Genomic DNA, 21,994 nt, shown 5'->3' with positions numbered 1-21,994 from the left:
TATTTCGCTCGTAAGGTACTCATTTTTGAGGTCTTCACAAGTTTTGCCATGAATTTTATTTCACCATTTAAGATGCCGCAACTTTTACGAACAACTTCCTGCCTGCAAAATTAATTCTCGAAGTAATACAAGTGAAGGCATTTTCCAAACACCTACAAGAAAGTATGTATTATACTTGTCAGTGGTGTTTCTTGAACGAAGGAGCATTCCTACAAGGTTACGGTTGATTGCTGGATCAAAGATGTCTAATGCATACCGCATTTGCTATTGCTTTAGACTGAACCAGGTTTCTCTCAAAACTGACTTCCGATATACCTGTTGGCTTGGAAACCTGATGGCGTTTAAAATGGTCAAAAGTGTCCAACGCAGCTGGAAAAGGAGTTATCTTTGAAGGCTTGCCTGGAGGTACTTGGGTCTGGGCAAGTCGATTTGTTTCTTGTAGAGGTAGGCGAGGAGAGATCGGTGAGTGAGTACGAAAAGAGGGTTACCGGTTCCACCGACTGGATCATCAAAGACAGGCAGGCGGTGGAGTTTACAGTGCGCAAGGAGGCGCAGCGCAGTATAGAGTGAGTCCTCGGGGTAGATGATAGTCAGCCCGCCCATCCGGTGATGCTTTAAACGCATACTGCACCCGCCCCCCATCCGACGACATTCACAGACTCGCACCGAACGGTGTTTGTAGCCTTGACGGTGGTGGCCGGAGTGAATCCGAGTGTGCTCCAATTCGCCCAACTGAGAGGGAGCTGACGCGACTGAGTTAGAGTCTCCACCATCATCGTCATCACCGTCGCCATCGTCGGTGTCACTATCACTGCTGCTACTGCTACTACAACTACTGGAGCAGCTTTCGCCATCCCCCCCTTCTCCCTTCACCTGCTCTTCCTTAACCTCTTCATCCTCTTCATGGATCGTATCATGCGGGCCTATTCCGGAGAATTTTCGGTTCTTTGTGCGGGCACGAATTTCTGCATGGATTCAAAAGATGAGCAGTTTAACTATTTATCAACAAAGCAACGATCTGATGGTGAAATGTAACTCGGGTAAATATAAAGCACTTTCTTCGAGAAAATAAATCCAAGCAAATGTGTGGGAAAAATTACATTTGAAGGATAATGTACTAACACTTCATCAGACTATTTAGTTCTACGACAACTTTTGCCTTCCTTCAAAAATGATAGCTCGTTTGTGTGGGCCGAAGGTTAGCTACGTTCTTTGACAATTCTGTGTGGTCATTTCATTTTGGCCAACCATACTATCAATGGAAACCACTTTCGTTCGTTATCTACTGTGTACCAGAAAGTGATGGTCCGTTCCCTACCAGAGGATCTCATGATAATATCGACTACTACAGCCAAGATGTCATGAATTCCATTTTGAGGCGTCCGATGTAAGTAAAGGCAAATCACTGGAAATTCAGAAAAGTTGAGGAAAGCGACGTACGGGGGCGTTTTGATGCGTAGTAAAAGTGCCATCAAAAGTAAATCATAACAGAAAAGGAAAGGAATAGTTTTTGGATAAATGCATTAAATTCATTTAGCTACGTTCCAGACTCAAAATATCTCCACTTGAAGAATCGTTATTTTTTTTAGGAAGCATTTCAAAGACTCCTTCCTACAATAATTATTATTGCTAATTAATAATAATTCTCGGGGGAAGAGGAAACTTTAATGATACATAGACTAAGGAACCAATTTTCAAGAGAAAGTAAAGGACATTTTGCCCCCTTTTTGTTTGAGCCCATGCCCCTACCTTCTTTAGCTGAAGTTTTGTAGTAATCTTCAGTAAGTACAACCAAATTTTAAAAAGGACTGGAAAATGGAACCAGAGAGGTGTTTAAGACTCAAATGGATAGCTTTGGCACTATGAATGAGGGTTTTCTAGACAAAGACTCGATAGTTCGGAAGTAAGTGTAAAGCGAAGATTTCTGTGTTTACTTGACTTCAAAATGAATCTTATGCGTAAACTTTAGGGCAAGAAAGGTGGAAATAAAATTTGCCCCCATAAACTCCGAGGAGATTAGCTGCTTTTGCCTTTGGGGACGAAAAATAGGGAAACATTAGCAAAATAATTTTTTGGTTTAATGGCATGAAACAGTGCTCGGAATTTACGCAAGAAAGACAAATGACTCCGAGGGAAGTTAATGTAGGCCTCGAACGCGAGAATATGGGGTTAAGGAAAATATGCGATTTAAATTATCATAACGCATTTGATCCACCCTAGTTAGTAGCCTTTTCGCTTCACTCATTTGACATGCGCGCCGTCAAACTGTTGTCGTTCGCTTAATAGGCTATCCCAACAGGGCTTTTCAGAGCGCAGCACTGATTGGTTGCTTAAGGAGGCAGCACCACAATAAGACAACGTTTGACACAAAATCCAATCTTCATATTAATTAGTCAACAAAGGCGGTAAATCTACGTCATATTAAACAGGATTCACTGAAACCAACCCAGAAGCTTTTAACTAATAGGGGTAGTAAATGAAAATGGTGAGCTTTCCATCTACTCACTAAGAGAATATGGCATAAAAGTACGTGCATCCCTTAGCATCAAAACTTAATCTTTCACAAATAGACTAAATAAGAGTCAAGATAAACTGATGTTGACCTCGTTGGCACCACTTACCCTTCCACTTTTTGATAGGTGTGGATTCGATGTCCTCAACCGCCGTTTTCTCACCCTCTCTGGCGGAGTTACAAATCTGCCGTCGCCAACTGTAGGTAAGCATTTCAAGGAAGTCGTTTATTGTGAGAACCCCTGAGAACGTCTGTGTCTCCGAATCCCACACTGGTGCGGCTCGAATCCCGTTCACGCAGAGTGCCCGGAATGCCTTTCCGACCTTGAGGGCAAGGAAGCAGAACTTACACGAAGAGTGAAATTGGACTTTATCAATCTGGCTTTGATAGAATGCAATCACTATTGTCGCATAAGGTAACATCAGAAATTGAAGCCTTTCGAGAAGTGCTGACGAATGGGCGATAAAATAAGAATTGCGTTCACTTATGGGAAGGGAAGTTACCATTGCGGTAATAAGTGTCAATTGCATTCAACTGGTACTCATAATCACCCATATCAATGTCATTGCCTGGTCTTGACAAGCTTAACCAAGATGACAAGCAGCAGTAGTAGTTTGTTCATGGCTGCTGAAGCCCCTTGTTAATCACAGAAGAATCCAAGTCCAGCCATACAAACACAACGGTAAGACATTTGAAAGGTTTGAGTATTCTTTTTACAAGTGGCCAGCCTCACGCCTTTGCGCCGGTAACGATTCCGATCCTGGTGCTCCTCACCCCGCCACAACAGCAGTTACTCCTGTGAGCACGCAGTCAGCTTGTGAGTAGTCTGAACATGGACGTCTTATCGACACGTTGGCTTTGTGCGAAAAGTGAGCGAAATCATTCGCCAACACGAAAGCTTGCCATTTCAGGAGTCCAGAGCACACTGGACACCAAGAGGCGCACGCCATTCCATGATGGTTTAGTTGTATTGACGAATTTTCCCAAGTGTTAGAAAAAAAGAGTGGTGTTTGTACTCCTTCAAATTCCTCCTTTTCCATTCCTTATATGGACTCAACTTTTCCGATTTCACTTAAGAGCTACTAATTTCCAGCTAAGAGGTAATTCAGCCGTATGGAGAGGGTGGAGATAATAGCAGTGCTAATTGTGACCTCTGCAAGTTGAAATTTGAGCTATAATTGCGTATACATCGACTGCTTGCAACTGTCACCTCTTCAAAGTGGCAGCATTGGTAATTGGTGAAGCAAATGAAACAGCGGACAAGCCTGGTATATGACGTTTTGAAGAACCTACCGGAAGCATGCTGTCCAAGGTGACCAACTTTGCGCTCTCTGGCATCAGTTCGTAGCATGTGGTGTGCCGGAAGAGCACCGTGTAGACCTCGGATTCACCTGCGAGAGGAGGAGGCAAAAACATTACTTTAATGTTCAGTCGTAGCAAAGACACATTCGCACTTAGAGGGCCATGGAACCCCCATAGCCTCAGGCTGAAGCAGCAACAACAAAAACAGCAAAAGCAGTTGGGTGAAGAGGGGAAAGAGTGAAGGTAGACCGGCGCATGACTTCGACGGTTGATACTTACTTAGTCCTTTTCCGCGAGTCTGGAGGAATTCGTACGGTGACTGAAAAAAAAAAACTGCCGTTTAAGAATGTTTTCCAAATACATCACACTTGATAGTTTAAGGAGTCATTGTACAAGGCTCGACAGTTGTTGGACTTGAAAAAAAAGTTTAATTGGCACAGAAGTGTTTACTCAGTCCACGATTCAGATTGCACAGCGGAGGCATTTCTCCGTAGGTGGTTGTCCAAATAGTGTGTCTATATCAGCCTTAGGCTTGAAACGGTCTTCCCCGCAAAACTCAAAACTTGTGTGCACATACACACCTGGCTTTCCCTCTGTTCATGCTTGTGCCGTTGATAACTAAAGTGTGGGTAAAGCTGTGGCAGCAAATAACAACCGTGTCACATCGCATGATTCCCCTTGGGCACTGGTGATGGGAGGAGGAGGAGATAGGTGCAGAAGGCATCACTAATCTGCTGCCGTGACATTTTTCAGCGAAGCCAACGTGTTAGGAAAGAAAATTAGCTAGTAGTGGTGTCTGCTTTGGTGGTTGGCGAACGAAGGTCACTTGGCACCAAAGCTACCGCGTAAATGCGTGCCAGTGTCAGTTATACGGCGTGATTTTGGAACTAGAATTTAGCATTCATACTTCTACCCCGATTAAGTTATTGGCCGAACAATAGGGACTGAGACCATGGTTTCACACAGAGCCTTAGGGAACGCCTTGTTAGCGTGCTGTTGCTCCCCGATAAGAAAGCGGGTCATGGCTAAGTTTGTACAAAAGTTTCGCAAGATATTGCTCTTCAAGTTTCAATTTCCAAGGCGGGTTCGTACCTCACCATCTCGTTAAACATACTTCGAACGATATTTCTTTTAAAATTCCCAATTCCTGTCAATTGTAAAGCGGAACGCTTGTTTCGTAAAAGCCCAAAAGATGGGACGATCAAAGACACACCCTCAAAACAGCATTTTTGTTGTGGCATTCAAACACCGTTCCCTATTTGCCTGCGTCAGCAATGAAGTTTTCGAGGGTCAGGGCACGACCAGATTGAAAAATGTGGCTATTTCGCAAGCTGACGTGGATTAGGAAAAGGAGGGGTTTTGTGGTTCAAATTTCACTTCGTTTTACTGCGTAGAAAATTTTCAATTTGGCTTTTAGCGGTAAAAAAATTCTCCAACGAATTTTGATTGTCTGAATTGATGCATCAGCCACACGCCAAATGTGAGTGACTAATCGGAGGCCATTTTGATGTGCCGATTGGGGTTGAGGGTGTCCAGACTGTTGCTCCCATAGTCTCATAAATATGACTCTTTGGGAAAACAATTTCTAGGAGTGGGTGGAGTTTAGCATTATTTGTTGCAGACCAATTAATTTGGTGTAACCAAGGCCTCATTATGGTGGGAGAGAGGAGAGAGGAGAGGGGATAAGAATCGCATTTGGGTGTTGCGAGGCATTACCAATGCGCGTGCGTTGGCAGGGGATGCAGTGAAAGGGAAAGCTATGTGACGGGAACGGTACCTTACAGGTTGGGTTAAAAGGAGCATCAATGGAATACATGGTGTCCTTGTACTTTTTCTTGCGTCACACAGAGGGCTTATTTTGGAACACCAAAGGCAAGCACTACTAGCACCATCGGAATACAGCCATTCAATGGCCTTTTTTCTTGTGGTATATTAATGCGTAATTCATCATTGTGACGATCTAGAGGCAAAAGGTGCTTTTCTGCGACGAAAAAATTTTGCTAATTTTGGCCTTTTGGTAGAGTAAACAGTTAATCAAAACAATTCTTTTATTCAACTAAAAACTTGGTCTAATGGAAACGCCTCATTTTACACTGGAGAGAGGTACAATTACCTTACGTATTCCATTTAAAGGCAAGGATCTAACCGAGTCCTGTTTTAACAGTGACTTTGCCAAACTGACCAAACCATCTGTTGCTCAAACAACACGGCAGCTGTATCCCGACGGAAAGGATTTCGCATCTGCCTCGTTAATCTAGACTCAAGCCATATGCTGCCGACACGTGATTTGATGCAATCGGTTGTCATGACCTTGCCAAGTTATAGGCACATGAAAGATGTCTACAACGCCAAACTCGGGTGGGCAAATCGAAACGTCACGTGTGTGAAGCCGATGGTAATCGTGTAGAGAACTTCAGCACCAAGTATCCCCTACCTAACAGCATGCGGTAAATTACTTCCATATCATTTTTCTACGACTACCTCACATGGCGAATAGAAAAGTGGCAGGTGAGGAAATTTGTATGAAAAAGACCCCAAACTGCTGTGTATAGGAAGCCCCCAACCCCATCCCCTTACACAGCAAAGTGCATCCGATTGCTGTCGTACGTACCTTCCTTGAGTGTGGAAAGATAGGATTTTGGAGTTAATTCCCCTCCGCCCACAGAGATGATAATTTCCCAGTAAAGTCCAAAAGGAACTTGACATTTCGGACACTTATACCTGACCAAACAAATTGTTGAGACCAGCCATTTACTCTGATTAACGGTTTCATTCCGTATAATTCGTATCATCTTGCATTCACTCCTAAAATCTCATCCGCACACGAATTGAGAGCCCCGGGTATGGGAAGAAATTGCCTCTTTTTCTCTATCTTCAACTTAAAGTGATAAAAGGGAGCACGTATTCGCACGGACTGAAAGCGATTCTCAGATTTTGCCTGAAACAAGTGTTATTTGAGCCATCCTTCTGACTTTGGAGAATTCCAAATCAACTAGACTGATAGGAAGAATGATGATTTTTAGCAAGATTTGATAACCGGATTCAATCCTTTTCTATTTTAAAAAGATGAAGAGACTGCTTCCTTCAAAGCCATCTTTTCGGTGATTTGACTTGCCTTTGTTGCAGTCAGTAAAAAAATTAGTGGGGAGTTTTAAAATTACCTTTTTTATGCCTGGCAATAAAGTAGGGCGGATTTTGTGTTATTGCGTAGGTTATCAGTGTTAAAATATCCTGCTTAAATGGGACTCAAGTTCTTAAAACATAATAACGAAGCTATAAAGGTGTATTCCATATGACCCACCCTGAACGGAGAGGCCTTGGTGAACATCAGGTAGCGTCTATTCTCCGTGACTCGTGTCAAGGCCATGGGACTGACGGCGTACCTATCGTGACTATGATGACCACGGTGGTGATCGTGGTGTTTGTGGTGGTGACCGTGGCTATGATGGCTGCTACCAAGACTACTGCTGCCAGAGAGTGACCTCGAAAAGGCACTGAGCAGGAGTTCCTCCGACCTGGCTCCGCCCTGGGGGAGAACGCGTGGAATTACGTCAAGTTGAGGCCCTAAAGACAACAAAATTAGGAAAAATTTTCGTATCTCTTCTCAACACACAACTATAAAGCGAGTATTTCTGTTCGCTTTTGCAGATGTGAAGTGGAAAAAGGTGCAAGCGGTGGTAGAATGCACCACCACATATGCAACTGCCTTCGTGCTAATTTGGGCTGCGAAATGCACATAAAATGGTGGTTGCTGTTACCAAGGCAATGTATTTCCTTCTACTAAGAAAGGAAGAGTTGTATGCCCTAGAAATATACTTGCTTTTTAGACAAAAACCTCATCAAAATTTGTAGACCTGCAAAAAACTCATGCCACTGATACTGTTAAAACAATCAAAGCGGAAGTCAATATTCCATAACCGTATTGTTCTCCCATATTTCTATCTGTTATGAAGAAGAGGAGGAACACGAACACGACCTCGATGACCGAAAGGAGAAGGCCTGTGGACATGCACATACACACAGCATTAAATCCCCAAGGGAAAGGAATTCGTTGCACCGATGGAACATTCCTTTCCCCCAATCATATCTGGGATCCAATTCCAAAGAAGGAACTGGAAGCTGTAACCGTTGATTAAAAGACCTACCGTGGCAATCGATTAAGCAGACCTCAAAGCCATAAAGGAGTCCAATTAAATCAGTTCTGCTCCGATTGTCAAAAAGATTTCCATCAAACGCATTGCCTTTGACAAGGTGATAGACTTTATGCGCGATAAACAGAGGGGAAGGGGATGGAGCGAGTTCTTTGTGGTAGGAAGGGCAAAAAGGGATAGTCGACCCACCGAAAACCCATGAGGTGGCGCAAGTGAATAAGAAGGCTTGAGGGCAGGAACGGAGGCTTACTAAGACTCCCGTAGGACTGCTGCTGAAGCGGCTCTAGGCATTACCTTTTCTTCTACCACCAAATCAAATTTGGCGCTTCCATAGGAATGAGAAGTGAGCTGTATGATCATCAAACTGTCGGATTAGGATTGTTGAGGGATGGTATTCAACTTAATGGTACTCTTGGCTACGCAGCTCTTGCTAATCTCCCGTGGTTTGACTACTACGCTGTTTTCATACGATCCCACCCATGCCACCTACCCCAATGGGATCTCTCCACTCGTATGTGCGCAAAGGCATCATAGATGTTTTAATCAAATCGGGACATTTAATTTAACAGGCTAAGCTATAAAAGGGTTTAATACTTTGGCAATACCGCGGAGGGTAGCAGGTGACAAGTGTGTCCAACCACCACTTATTCCAACCCGTGATCATGTCATGCCTTAGTTCAGACACCATTAGTCCAAATGATGGGTAACATCACGTGGTTTTACAGTCCCCTGTCAACTGAAGTATCAAGCCCGAACCCTACAAATGCAGGACAACGATGCAGCAGTAGGGCATTCGGGTGGTTTGAGTAATAACATTTCACAAGTGGCCAATCGCACACCTTCACGCCAGTGACGATTCCGGTCGTGGCGGTTCTCACCCCACTGACACAGCAGTCACTCCTGTAAATGCGCAATCACACCATGGAAAGTGTGGTTCTGGATGTTCTACCGACACAACTTGTCATATGATGATGTTGCACAAGAGGTAAATCAATCTGTGGGAACGGTGAACACAATCATTCACCAACAAGAACACTTGCCACGAACACTTTTGAGTACCGCAGAAGATATCAGTGAGTTGAAAAATAGCTTTGGCAAGAAAGGTTAAGATTTTTAGGATGAGCCCCTTCATGTGAAGAAAACCGGTAAAATCATTTCAATTTGAAATGAAAGTGAGCATTGAAGCAGTGGTCCAGGCTGTCATGTGACGATGCTAGGACAACCTTGAATGAAGGTACCGTCTCCTTAAAATTTATTCTTTCATAAGCTTAAAAGATCTAGTTTGCCTTAAACACTTTCCTGCAATGACCATACCGCCAGACTGGTGCATCTTATTACGCCCACGTAGACGACTCGGATGTTGTGAAGTGGTCCCAGCAGTCAGATGACAACAGAAGGACACTTAGTTCGACCTCATGAACCATGGATACTGGCTTTAACGAATTCCCACACTACTTTATGTCCACAGTGGTATCCATGAGAAGGGGGTAATTAGAAGGTCATGAGACGTGACACCACCACTTTGAGGCCTAAAAGCACTCTGACACAGACGATATGCTTGAGCACGGGATGACCGCTAAATATGTCGCGATAGTGAAGTGGTAGAAGGACTGCAAGCATAACTAACAACACAGAAAGAATTGCCGGTAATGAAATACCGTTTTCCGTTAGAGTAGGCAAAACAACATCCAACTGGGCTCTAAAGTAAAATTTTTGCCAATCTAATAAGGCAACAAATAATAAAAGGTGCTTGATGTATCTTAGCTCCCACTTTTTGTAAGCGATACAAGCAAAGATATTCTGATGTCTTCCTTCTGGTAGCAAGCCCTTCTTTTGATCTTTTACAGCTAGCAGTGTCACACATAACAAAGAGTTCTTACCAAATGACATTGCAATTAAGATTTGCTCCATTCTAACCAGCATTTTTTCCACATTGCTGTAAGCAGGAAAAAAATTAGTCACGGGCTTGGCAAACGCCACTCTGGTCAGAAAGAGACTTTGAAATTGAGACCATTGGAAAAGCACCATTCTGTCAATATTTTGTGGATACTTAATTGTCAGTATTCATCACTTTAATGACGCAGCAGAATCTAACTATCAAGGTAGTGCTGGTCCCAGATCAGTAAAAGTGCTTTTTATTAGACAAATAGGGATGATACGAGAGTCTACTGCCCATTTATTGGGCACTTCGAATTTGGGGAATCATCCGATTTTGTTGAAGCAGCTGGGATAAAGATAGAAAGCGCCCGAACGCTCGTAAATAAATTCCATAACCTGGGAACATTTGTACCTGCAACTCTTTGTGACACATAGCTGAAATTAAAGTAGTTTTAGGTAGATTTGTTTCCCCTGGATGCCGTTACAAACTAGCTCAATATTGAGTCGGCTTGTTCCCTACGTCACTGTAATACAGCGCCACCAAAGACTTGTGACCCACGGATTTCATTAGGCTTTTTTTATGAATTCGTCGCTATGCTAGTTGGTAAGGTCGTTCCAAAAACTCAGCATCAAGAAGTGGGATGTACCCCTGTGGTTCGGCTATGTGCCAAAGTCCTGTTTTGCATGAATGGCTCTAGTATGAATGAAAAAAATTAAATAAAAAGGGATTAACTCTATGAAAAACCTTCTTTATAGAGCACCTCATTTCGTAGAGAAAAAGTCGCATGTCTAGACTGGAGAGGAGAATGAACGAATGAATGACGCCGCGAGGCCGTGAAACGCGAATGAAAGGACACGCAGTTCAAACACATGTACTTGACGTAACTGCTTACACTGACCTCCTTTCCCCTTCCCTTTCCTCAACTTTAACAACAGACTGACCACTACAAATTGGGTGATTGGGGTTTTCCCCTCCAACTGCCATTCGAAATGTACAGTAAAAAGGAGGGGAGAGAAGCAAAGGTGTGATGTGCCATAAATTGAGGGTATGAACTAATCCGACTCACCTGTTTTGCCCTTTCGTCCGTAATTGTTGGAGGGTACACTCTAAAGATGTTATAAAAAAGAAATGATTAGGGTGCAATCAAAAAGTCGGTAAGACGTTATTTGCTAAACCAAATTTGTGCCATTTGCAGTTCACAAGTTCGGATGTATAATGGCTTCGTCTGATTCGCAAAAATGTTGATGCGTAGGGAAAATCGTTGTAGCAGGCACTTAAGATGTCCTTGTCCATTTAGCTGACACAATCAAGAAATATTTCCTCAAAAGTAAAAGTTGTAAGTGTTGGGGTCTAGAAATACCGATTAAAATGTTCTGTTTGGTTATGGGAAATGCAACTTCAAACCTTGTACCCAATCATGAATTCCTTAAGCATTTAGGTAGACTTTCAAAGCTCAAATACCTCTCATCACATACTTAAGGCTGTAAATTCCGGCTTTAAATGCCCCACTTTAAAGCATTACAAGGTGTGCGACAGAATTGGAAGCAGATTTAAAAAAGGTCCAAGGCTCGGGGAGCGGAAGCGCTGGACTGCCAACAGATGCGTTGTCTACTTTTGCCCTCCTCCTAATTCCACTGCTAAAGTGACCTCAAGTGGGTGTTCACTTTTACCCCTACCATTTCTGGCCCCAAATGAAGGACTGTTGATGGCTCCTTGCTTGGGGCAAAAAAACCAACACGTGCCAGACGCTTTCTCAAGAATGGAGTTTTACAAACATACGGAAAAGTCGGTCTAGCAAAATTTGGCAGCATGTTTTTAGATACTTCACATAACCTCAGCATTCTAACGGAAGGAGTAGTAATTTACCACGAACTTTTCAAGGCCTTATTATTACCAAAATTTAAATCACGTCTTTTGCCAGTTCGAGATTACTAATGATGGATCATTAATAGTGGGATAAATGCAAACTGAGCCCTCAGCTTACCCTTCGGGGCGCATTCTTAAGTCGAGATTGTGTGAATTCCAATGAACTTTGCGGAAGCTCCCGAGGTAGTTTCGAGGGATCAGGCAGCTCTTCTGAGTCATGAACGTGTTTCTTTTGTCCAGGTGATAGTTTCAGCAATTTCCGCACCATTTTGTGTGTTGATTTAAGGCGTTTCTTCGAAATCGGGAAGGAGCCCGTTCCATCGCTGTCGTTGACGGAGGTAAGGGAGACCGAGGGATAACATTGTCTGTTCATGGGTGAGGATGACATCCCCGAGGTGCCTGGACTCACCTCACCCGCACCTATCAACCCGTCGTCCTTAGCTCGCTGTGTAGATTGGAGGAGAGCTCTCGTGACCGCCGAGCTCGTCCCCGCCGTGATGGTGTGCGCATGGGGTGGCAGTCCGGCGCCGAATTTGACTGTCGGTGGCTTCAGCTTGTTTGGTGACTCACCTATCGGGTAGGCGCCGCGACTGCTGCTGCTGCTGCCACCTTGGTTATGATTTTGCTGCTGTTCGGAGTGAGTCCGCAAACGGGAGGAACGAAGATTCTCCACGAAGAACTGACGGAAGCGGCTGTGCATGGGGCGATTGGGTCCGCCGCTAGTCGGTCGACTAACATCAAAACGACGCGCGCCGGGTGCGGTGAGCAGAACACCCTTGCCGCCACTCACAGTCCAATAGTGGTTCTCAGGGGGACCCGATATGCTATTTGGCTCATTTTCCATCTTTGCGTCGTCTAGCGGTGGGGCCTCTTCGTTGGTGTTGGAGACGGTGGCCTTGAGCACCACAAATCGGCCCACGTGGTGTGATCTGGGGTCAGTGGAGTTGGATAAATTCGCTGGGGCCAGAGATCGTAAGGGTGTCACTTCCTACAATACAAACAAAAGAAATAGTGATCAGAAATTGGGACAATTCAATCATGTCAAACCTTATAGCAACACATCTTTAAATGACTACAGAAATCACAACTGCATCGTTTCTGATACACTGCTTTTAACCGCAATTAGGCGGCCACCTTCAGTGAGAGGAATGGTGCGTTTTTGAAAAGACGTCCCCTAATGTCCTACACCCTTCGTTATTTAGCCCGTTGACGCGGTGTGTACGCGTAATAAATGCTAGTGATGAGTCAATGGCAGCACAGGTTTCCAGAAGCAGTGCAATGGCCTTTGTTTAGTGATTGAACAAAAAACCTAAGACTGCTGGGACAATACAACGTGAAATTCTCACCTGAAAGAAGGGTATTTCACACTTACTAATTTCAGTAGAAGTAGGATAAAGTATCTGGAAACGCTGGAAAGCCAATGCTCATTATCCGATCTTCAAAGTGTTCATAGACAAATTTGAAGCATTGTACTAAAGCATTCAGGCACTAAATATCTATCAGTTCGCCCTGGTGGAAAGGATGTCGGTTCGCTTAAAGGCAGCTCCAAGCAAGTAACTTTTGAGAATTGTAAACTTTTAAAAGGGAAAAGGGAATGGAATACAACTAAAATTGGACATAGGCAACAATAGCATTACACCTTGACAAGAGAATGAGGTCAGGCATAAAATCAGCTCAGGGGATGCCATAATATGACGCTGAAACATGGCAAATGTGTTTACCTGATCTCCAGGTATATGCATAAAATCCCAGCAATCCCTGCTAGCCGTCAAATTAGGGACAGCCGACTCAGCAGAGGTCAGGTGGTGAGGGTGAGATGTGTAACACGCTTCGGTGCGCGCGCGCCAATGTCAGCAAAGAATAGCGGTATAAATAGCGAAGTAGGAAATAAATGGAGGAGGCGATTCATTTCTCCTGCGCATTGAGCGAATCTGACCAATAGTGCACATGCACGCGCCCACAGAAAGTGGTACGTGCGTACGTGCATCCCAGTCATAGACACGTGGGCAACGAACAAATTTCGATCAATGACCGCACCCACCAATCAACGACTTCCGCGGATCAGGCTGCACGGGCATTGGCTAATGCCAGTAAAATAACCTGGAGTGGCCTCACATTAATGTGTTTTGACTACTCCAATATTGTTGGTCTTGAATTGACTGACGTTCAGGGGAAGCGAGGAGAACTAACTAAACATATAAATGATACAGATCAAAGGGATAAACAATGCCAATGAAAAGGCTAAATCGCGTCTTTATTCAGCCTATCATACACTAATTTCAACTTAATTTTGTCACGCTAAAATGTGCCCAAAGCCGATAGATTGATCGAAAGTGGGAGATAGTTCATATGATGGCTTATTTATTTCCGCACGCCTATGTGGCAATAAAACCGAGGCCTTAACCAGTGGTATTAAATACTGCTACTAATATTAAATAAGTAAAAACATTCCCGCAGAAGCATTAAGAACAGGCATCGGAACAAGCTCGAATTTAGCACGAATTAGTGAATTCATGTACGCGATTTAAACCACTTAGAAATGAAGAGCCAAAAAAGAGCAATCAAATTACAGTAATAATTAAGGCCAGTTATTCTTCTACGTATCTGAGCAAAAAATTTGCACTAGAGAATTTTTTGTCAGATAAAAAAGCTATCAAATTGCCATCCGACGACGAGAGATGGTGAACTTGAGGGAAGAGCAATTTTTATTTGGAGTATGCTTGCAAACAAGTGAATGTTTTGAAGCAAACTGCAGAGGATCCCATGTTGGAACAAGATTATTTGTCGTGAATCACCCACCATCCAGATCATGTAAATTGCGGAATTCAATTGAACTAATTTGTGGCCGAGGTCAGCCAAATATCCTGGCGGATTTGGGAGCAAGTAGGTGCAACCGATTGCCCTTCTCCACAGAATGTAAGGTCAACGGCTATATTCAGGCGGCGGTTTGGAAGGGAACAGTTGAGTGAAAGAGGTCAAAGGCAAAGGCTTTGTTAAGGAATAGCAAAAAAGAAGCCAACTTTGTCACAACTTTTCCAACAAAATGAAAAGACTTTAACAGCTTCTTTGAGAGTGCTACCAATTTCATAAAAAAGTAGATGGTAAATCAGTCAACTCAACTCTTGCATAGGTGATTGACTGATTGACCAACTGCACTCGGGGAGCAAAAGACCAATTAAAGCATGTTAGACAAGGCTCTCCATCCGTTAAAATTCACTGAATTCGATTGAAAATAAAGCATCTTTGCGTGAAAGTGTGTTATGTAACCTTTGTGGTACTCATAAGATCATATAGTTGGGTAGATTGTTAGTAATTGATCCGTAACCATAGTACCTTGGTGTTGCTTTTTGCGCAGAAACAGCCCCTACTCGGTTTCTCTTCGCCACTTGATTAACCTGAACATGCCATAAACTCTATAAATAAAACAGTGCCTCAAGTAAGTGAGTGGATGGTTCGCATCAAAGTGGCAGTAAAACGATGCGAATGTGTGTGAACGAGCGGTACACGCTGTACTGATGAAATGTAGCCGGCCATCTCTTATGTGCATCCGTAAAGTTAAACGCTTGATAGTGATTTTATTGTTAAGGCAGCTTGGCGGGTACAATCAGCATTTTGTACACACAGGCAAGTCAAGATGCCGCCCTCAGTACACCTTGGAGGACTGTGGGGACAATCGGTAATACATCGTTCAAGTGTTTCCCATTTTGACATTGACACATACTCAAGTAATCGACAGAAATGTCGGTTCAAAGGTTACTTAGGACCTTAAGTTCGCTTCTAAATGTCTATTCGAACCGTTAAAACGGCTTCACCCACGAGAATATGGCCTTTGTCACAGTTCGTATCTTACTTTCAAGTAAAGATCGTAGAGTGACTAATGACCAAAGAAGAAAAAGGTAACAAAGGCGATAATTTCAGGAGATACAATGAAGTACTAGTTAAATCTTTTCAATTGATTTAAAATGTTCCATCTATAGGGCTCTAAAAAATCTGGTATTTTGATATCAGGACTAGAATAAACCGTACTTAGCTTTACTGGTGTGCTTTCCTGTTTTGGCAACTAGATTTCCTTAAACAACTGACAAGCCAAGGCTCACAGCTTCCACTTACCGATGTGAGCCGAGGGAACCGCCAACCGCGAATCAATTTTATGGAAAAGTCTTCTCATGGGTGTCCTCGACCTCTCAGACATCTTCACACCTATCAACAAGGTCGACACCCATTTTTTCCGCTATGAAATCACTTTACTCACCCACACAAGGCTATCTTGTGCGTGATGTTTGAAAAAAAACCTAAAATATGGCTTGTCGACTGAGGTGATAAAAATGACGTGTTGACGAATACAAATAGGGGGCAAAAATGCGGAAGTAAACAAAGAAGGTGTTAGGAGGACAAATAACCATGTGAATGGTGGGTCAAATTCCAACCTCACTCCCACATTTTTCATTTACTGATTTTTTGTGTAGCATGTTACCCCCATTATAACGCAAATATGCTTCAAATGCACTTCAAAAAGTACTTCCATGGTGACGAGAAGCTGTGGCCTACTGCCCTGTCCCCAGATGGCACACAAAAGGTAAGAACCGACATGGTAGCTAAAAATAGGGCGGGCCTTTGCATGAAGGTGTGTGTTGAACGAGCGATTCGCGATGATGGAAGTGAAAAGTCTCCTCTTTGCGATTCGAGTTCGGCGTGATAATTGATTGACATTAATCGATAATCGATATCAATTAGCGCATAATGACACGACACAATTGCGCGGGCAATGTGCCTGCGAAACGCTTCTCTCCACTCCGTGACGCGCCACTTTGCAGCAGTGATGTCTCAAGCTGATTCAGTCTGGCAATGGCGTGAGCGTTATCCAGAAGAGGTGAAGGGTCGTGTCACATTGGATAATCTCTCGGGTAATTAAGAAGGAATTTCGAGAAGTGAGAAAACTGATTTGGCAATTTAGGCGCAATTGCATGGCAAATAATACTAATTGAGGTAGAGAAGAGAGCTTAACTTCAAATTTCTTCGAAAAAGAGAACATCTTTTTAGGGTGGATAAGCTTCCAACTGGAGATAGTCTCTTGACGCGAATAAAATTTCAGGAGGGGAATTTGTAGGTACAGAACAGACCAAGACTGGAAATAGCTTAGTTCTCGACATTGTCGCTCCGCGACTAGGCTAAATCTTCCACCTGTGTGACAATAGGGTTCGGCTGAGGTGTAGAGGTACTACCACAATGCGGCCTCACCAGTTATTGCATTTTAGGGATTGGTAGGCACTTCCGCATTCCGTTTACAATTCTCTTGGCGGCCTTTAGCAAATTATTACCCCCATCTTTGGCAACACGTTTCTTCAAAAGGAATGCAAAAGGCACAGTGGCGGAAGACAATGCATTCCCATTACAATAATATCTAGGGGGATATTTCTTGAACACATAAACGGTTAGAGATATACGCATACTGGAAAAGGCAATCCTTTCGTCCGCCTTAGCCTAAAGTTGACTTGGAACTGATTCGTATGACGTGGAAGGTACTTCCCATGTTACCTGGGCAGGGACAAAAAATTCTCTTCTATCTTTTCTTATATCATGCAGCCTTGCTTCTAAAGATTAGAAACCAGGTTTTGATCTCGGCGTTTGAAATAGAGTCTCGAAGAAATTACTTTTGTTACTTGTTAAGAAAAGTGAAGTAAGGAGGCAAATGAGCCATTCAGAGCATCCATCTGTTACTTATCCAAGCCTCGAGGAAATCGGGAGAAACGGTAATGCATCAAATTCTTTTAAGAATATTTCTTTACAAGAAGTAGGACTTGTAAGACGTAATTTAGTCCTTAGCGCAAGCAATACAAAGTGCCCAAGAAGAACTTTGCATAATGCACAACCGATGTTCCCCCAATGAGAATTCGTACCAGCAAGGAAGCGTTTACAAGGCGGCTAAAAGGGAATTAATTTTGCCTAACATACAAGTGTTTACGCTTTATGAAGATAAAAATCAAGGTCGCAAAACGGTGTAAGGCAAAAAGTACATTAAATCCTGATTTAATTCCTTGTTTTGAGCTACCAACATTACAGCATCTTCAGACTAAACCAAAATCGGTGACTAATGGGAAAATCAAAAGGGACGCTTTTACCCTTCCTCTGCCTCAAACCCTCTGACACCCATTTCAGGTATCAGCCATTGCCAAAATGCAGCCTCCACTGGCTAGTAAACAGAGGCATGTTAGCTCTCAACCGCTGACGCAAGACACTCTGCCATGGAGGGTAGTAAACAGGAAGCCAGCGTGGAAGTGGTTACAGCTATACTCACATCCGTTTGGATCCTCAGCGAAGACGACGTGAGGGTCACCCCACCGCTAATCGTTGTCTCGTAGCTCGAGGTGGACTTCAGGCTCACCCTACTGGAAGTTGAATGTTTCTTCGAAACCCAATGCATGTCTGTGAGGTTGAAGCCCCTTGCCACTCGACGAATCTTCCTTCTAAGGATATGCTTGGTATCCAAGCCGAAGATCTCAAAGTGACTGCTATCCGAGCGCTGGAACACCACGTCCATGCACCTATTCTGATCCTCCATCAACCGTCCCAAGGAGATCGACCTTCGCAGAGGAAAATCGATCACATCACCCTCCTCGGATGCTTTCGCAGTCTCCACTAAATGCGATTTCGAGGTAGCACTGACACTGTGACGTGTAAATAATCGACTCCGCCTCCTTCCTTGTAAGTGATTTGTCAAATCATAATCTTCCTGTTTCCCCACCAAAAAGTGTACAGTCTTAACAGGTTTCACTGGGCTGGGTAGGCTGAGAAGCAATCCCGTGTGATGGGTTGTAAGAGCCACTTGACCTGAGAACTCCTCCATCTTGTGGGTAGAGTGTTGATAGTGGCCGTGGTTGTTGATGCAGTGGTTGTGGTGCTCGAAGAATTTCTCGTGGATGGGTCCAGTAGAGGACCTGTGTCGTTTCAAGGCGCCGAGGAGGTGATGCATGCCAAAGGAGTGCCGACGCGAAGTGGATTGAGTACGCTCGGTTGCGGGAGTCGGGGGACCCATGGAGTGGAAGAGGTTGTTCACCAGCACTGACTCAACATCCCCCCTAATCACTGCCCGGTCGTCAAATGAGATGAGCATTCGTATGATGCAGATGCTGCCCTCCGACTTTGTCTTGCGAATGCCATTCCCGTGGCAGTGGGTACCGTTCATAGTACTCTGGACTGCGTGCATGCATCAACCCCGGGACAATTGTGTACTTCGCGATGTCGACGAGCGTGTGTATTTGTGCCTTACAATGCTGTATGCCTTAGCCGCAATCGCACGTCGTGATTGGCTCTGGGGTGTAGTGGAGTAAATAATGGACTGAACCAATGCACATCGGAGTAAATCCGCAGTACTTACAAAACCGAACAATGGTCCCCTCCCCCACATTCTTCTTCTTCCCCTTCACATTTCATTCGATATAGGTCAGGAGCCGTAACAGCGTTTTTTTCCTCAGAAGAGTAGACCAAAGTTTTTTGCATTTACACTAGCAACTTATGTTCCGACTCGCAAGTTTTGGAAGTCTGGAAACTGTGCACCTTAGTTTCCTGTCTAATCGTCTAATAATTAAGTGAATCATAGGAAAAAGGCTCCGAGGTTATTGCCATACCAAAATATTTGGATGTCTACCATTCGGCCTCGATACACCAGCGTCAAGGTCAGCTGTTGATTGGCCGCTTTCAAGGTCAACAAGACAGTTTTTTAGGATTTGCTTTTTTAACTTTACTTCTACAAAAGGAGCAACAAACGCGAATACATGTATTAAACCAGTAAGAGGATAAGGAGGATAGGAGACCAAAAACAGGCAACCAATCTCCAGTTCGTCCAAACACACAAGACGCGCCTACTTACGTTGGGCAGAAAACAATGGCAGTAAATGATCGAGACATCATGCGGGCTCGCGTCCATATTCAAGTCTCGAAAATGGCATAATAGAGGCGTGAAGTATGTGGTTTTTCGCTCCACCCAACAAAAAGTGAACCCAGCACCTGCACACCGTCCCCTACCGAGTAAAGGACACTCCCCTCGTGATTTATATTTACGCTATGGATGTTAATGATAATGATGTTGGGAGGAGATGAGGAGGAGGAGGGGGAGGAAATGCTTTGGTGTGTTTTGTACGTGAGACTGGAGTGGTCGAGTGTCTACTGTTGACAAACTCAGCTGAGACATTTGACCTTGACCCGCACCATATGACTAATGGTGATCAGTAAGAATATCATCAGGCCAGACCATGAGAGATGCGCATTACTACGATTTACAGTACAACCGTTGGCGATACAATTTGCCTGCTAAATTACGTCAGTTGAATACATGCGCATCGTAGTGTCGAAAACGAGTGTCTCATTCATAACCCTGACAACTATTTCACAAAGTTTCTGATTAACTAGGGTGATTACGAGACAGACAATCGACAAATACAAAAGGAAGCAATCTTTCTTGTGGTATCTAGAAAAGAACTATTCTCTCTTTTGAAGTCAATGAATTATATGGCAGTTACTACTTACAGATCTCATAGAAATAGTTATGCTAGTTTTCCAGACAAAGCAAAACACAGTAGACTGACAGGAGCACGCCTTATCACTTTAATAAGAGCCTCTCTGATACTCCACATATCCGAGCAGACGTCTTCTTTCAGCCCCAACAAAAAAGTCACAGTTTTTCACTGTAGACAGGTGGATCAGTAATGCCACTTTAGATTGGTGGACTTAAGCACACTTGGGAGGCGCTGACTGACGAATATAATCCAGAAGAGTGCCATATTTAGACTAAATCTCGTGTTTCGTGATTTCCCTCTGCAAACAGCACGGCAAAAATGGCATGTCCATGTCGAACGTCATTTGGGCGATGAGCGGTTGTGGCTTGTCATTGTGAATTGGTGAATGATGGCAAATCAGTCTTTACCGTTTTCAGTGACCATTTCAACATACCCGACTTGCCTTAGTATTCCTTCACAGTTCTAGTTGACATTGAACCAAAGCCAATTTTTATCTCATGATAATTTAAACTTCTAATTCTTTTCCCCAACTTCATCGTTTTCAGACTCAGTTTCTAAATAAATGAAATTTGAATGCCTCGTCTCCAATTTTGACTCGTCCGGAGCACTTTTATTGCCTAGACAAAAGCACTAACTATTACGTGTTCTTGTTTCAGACCCCGGGGTACCATTTTCTCAGTGTAACTGTGTAAAAAATTCATTAACTTGGCGGCACTGCTGCGCTGACGTTAAACTGATATATGTGCTATGCTTTATAAATGGTTAAGGCAGTAAGTGTTCACCAAATGCGCCGATTTGTCCAATAGGCGATCCATCTAGGTGGACAGTAGAGCTTCTCCACAAGTGGTTTCCATGTTGGAATATTGCTGCACTAATAACAAAAGCTGACAAGAGCCGCATAATCTGTATCTAAATATGCGGGCCATGCCATGCACCGACTTTATTTATGTGATGACCCACCATGTAAACCTTGGAGGACTCGAGAACAACTGTTTGATGGATTCTGTTAACATATTTGGTCAGGAGTGGGTCCACACAGGAAATGCGAATTGGCGGTTAGGCCTCGCCTTTGTGCAAAGGCGAACCCATCAGGAAGTAAACCGGGACTGGGGGAGGGGGGTTGGGGTGCGAGACACTTTGGTAACAACACACTTACGAGACATGATAAATGCGCCCCTGCCAAAAGGCCAACACTCGTACCGTGAAGAGAAACTGAAAACAATTTAATTTTAAAGTTGTAGTAGCCAAGAGGGTTTAGGGCTCTATTTCCGCATACTCTTGGAAAGGGGATACAAGTCCAGGCAACTGAGAAAAAATACAAATGAAGGAATTTCTACATAAAGTACGCTATTAATTTAACTCACGGCAGACAAAAAAGCGGGCTTACGCAGGTGCAAATTGTGTTGATAACAATAATCGCAGGAGACATGATTCGTTACCATCTGGCCTCTCAGGGCCGATGAAGAAGCACTGCTCCGAATATTACGAAATCGCCTCAGTTAAATGAACGAAAGCGACCAAATACCACGGATTTTTCAGATAAACTAATTAAAAGCCTAAAAGAATTTTACCTTTGTCAATATTTGGAGGGAATAAATGATTAGTGCAATAAAAGGTAATCTAAAAATTTTTGCGATTTTTAAGACCGATCGCCTCAGCGACTTGGTGGAAAATATGCGGACATGCCAAATGCATGGCATTGAAAATAAAGCGCAAAAAAGTGTCAAATCGTCAATGCGGTGCTCCTTCTTGTTATCTCTACTAATTTTCC

At 43.6% G+C, this 21,994-nt stretch overlaps 2 protein-coding genes across 2 annotated transcripts in view; both read right to left on the bottom strand. All coding sequences in view use genetic code 11, as the record gives it.

The window, feature by feature from the left end:
- Nucleotides 1-381: 381 nt before the first annotated feature.
- Nucleotides 382-18,893, bottom strand: EGR_03217 (5'-AMP-activated protein kinase subunit gamma-3; the record flags this gene model as incomplete). Its single annotated transcript, XM_024492466.1, has 8 exons — nt 382-965; nt 2,622-2,835; nt 3,806-3,903; nt 4,094-4,133; nt 7,116-7,378; nt 10,911-10,950; nt 11,829-12,698; nt 18,006-18,893. The coding sequence occupies 8 exons, from the start codon at nt 18,891-18,893 to the stop codon at nt 382-384; spliced, it is 2,997 nt and encodes a 998-aa protein (XP_024353140.1).
- Nucleotides 18,894-21,477: 2,584 nt separating this feature from the next.
- The window catches only part of EGR_03216 (hypothetical protein), a gene marked incomplete at both ends in the record, with an annotated part of 1,973 nt that continues 1,456 nt past the window's right edge, over nt 21,478-21,994 (bottom strand). The window contains one exon of the mRNA XM_024492465.1: nt 21,478-21,528. Within this exon, the coding sequence (XP_024353139.1) occupies nt 21,478-21,528 (51 nt within the window). The remainder of the gene's footprint in view (nt 21,529-21,994) is intronic.

The sequence above is a fragment of the Echinococcus granulosus genome (assembly GCF_000524195.1).
Source record: "Echinococcus granulosus chromosome Unknown EG_S00016, whole genome shotgun sequence".
Lineage (NCBI taxonomy): Eukaryota > Metazoa > Platyhelminthes > Cestoda > Cyclophyllidea > Taeniidae > Echinococcus > Echinococcus granulosus.
The sequence above is the reverse complement of the archived record's forward strand: the minus strand, read 5'-3'. Positions and strand labels throughout refer to the sequence as shown.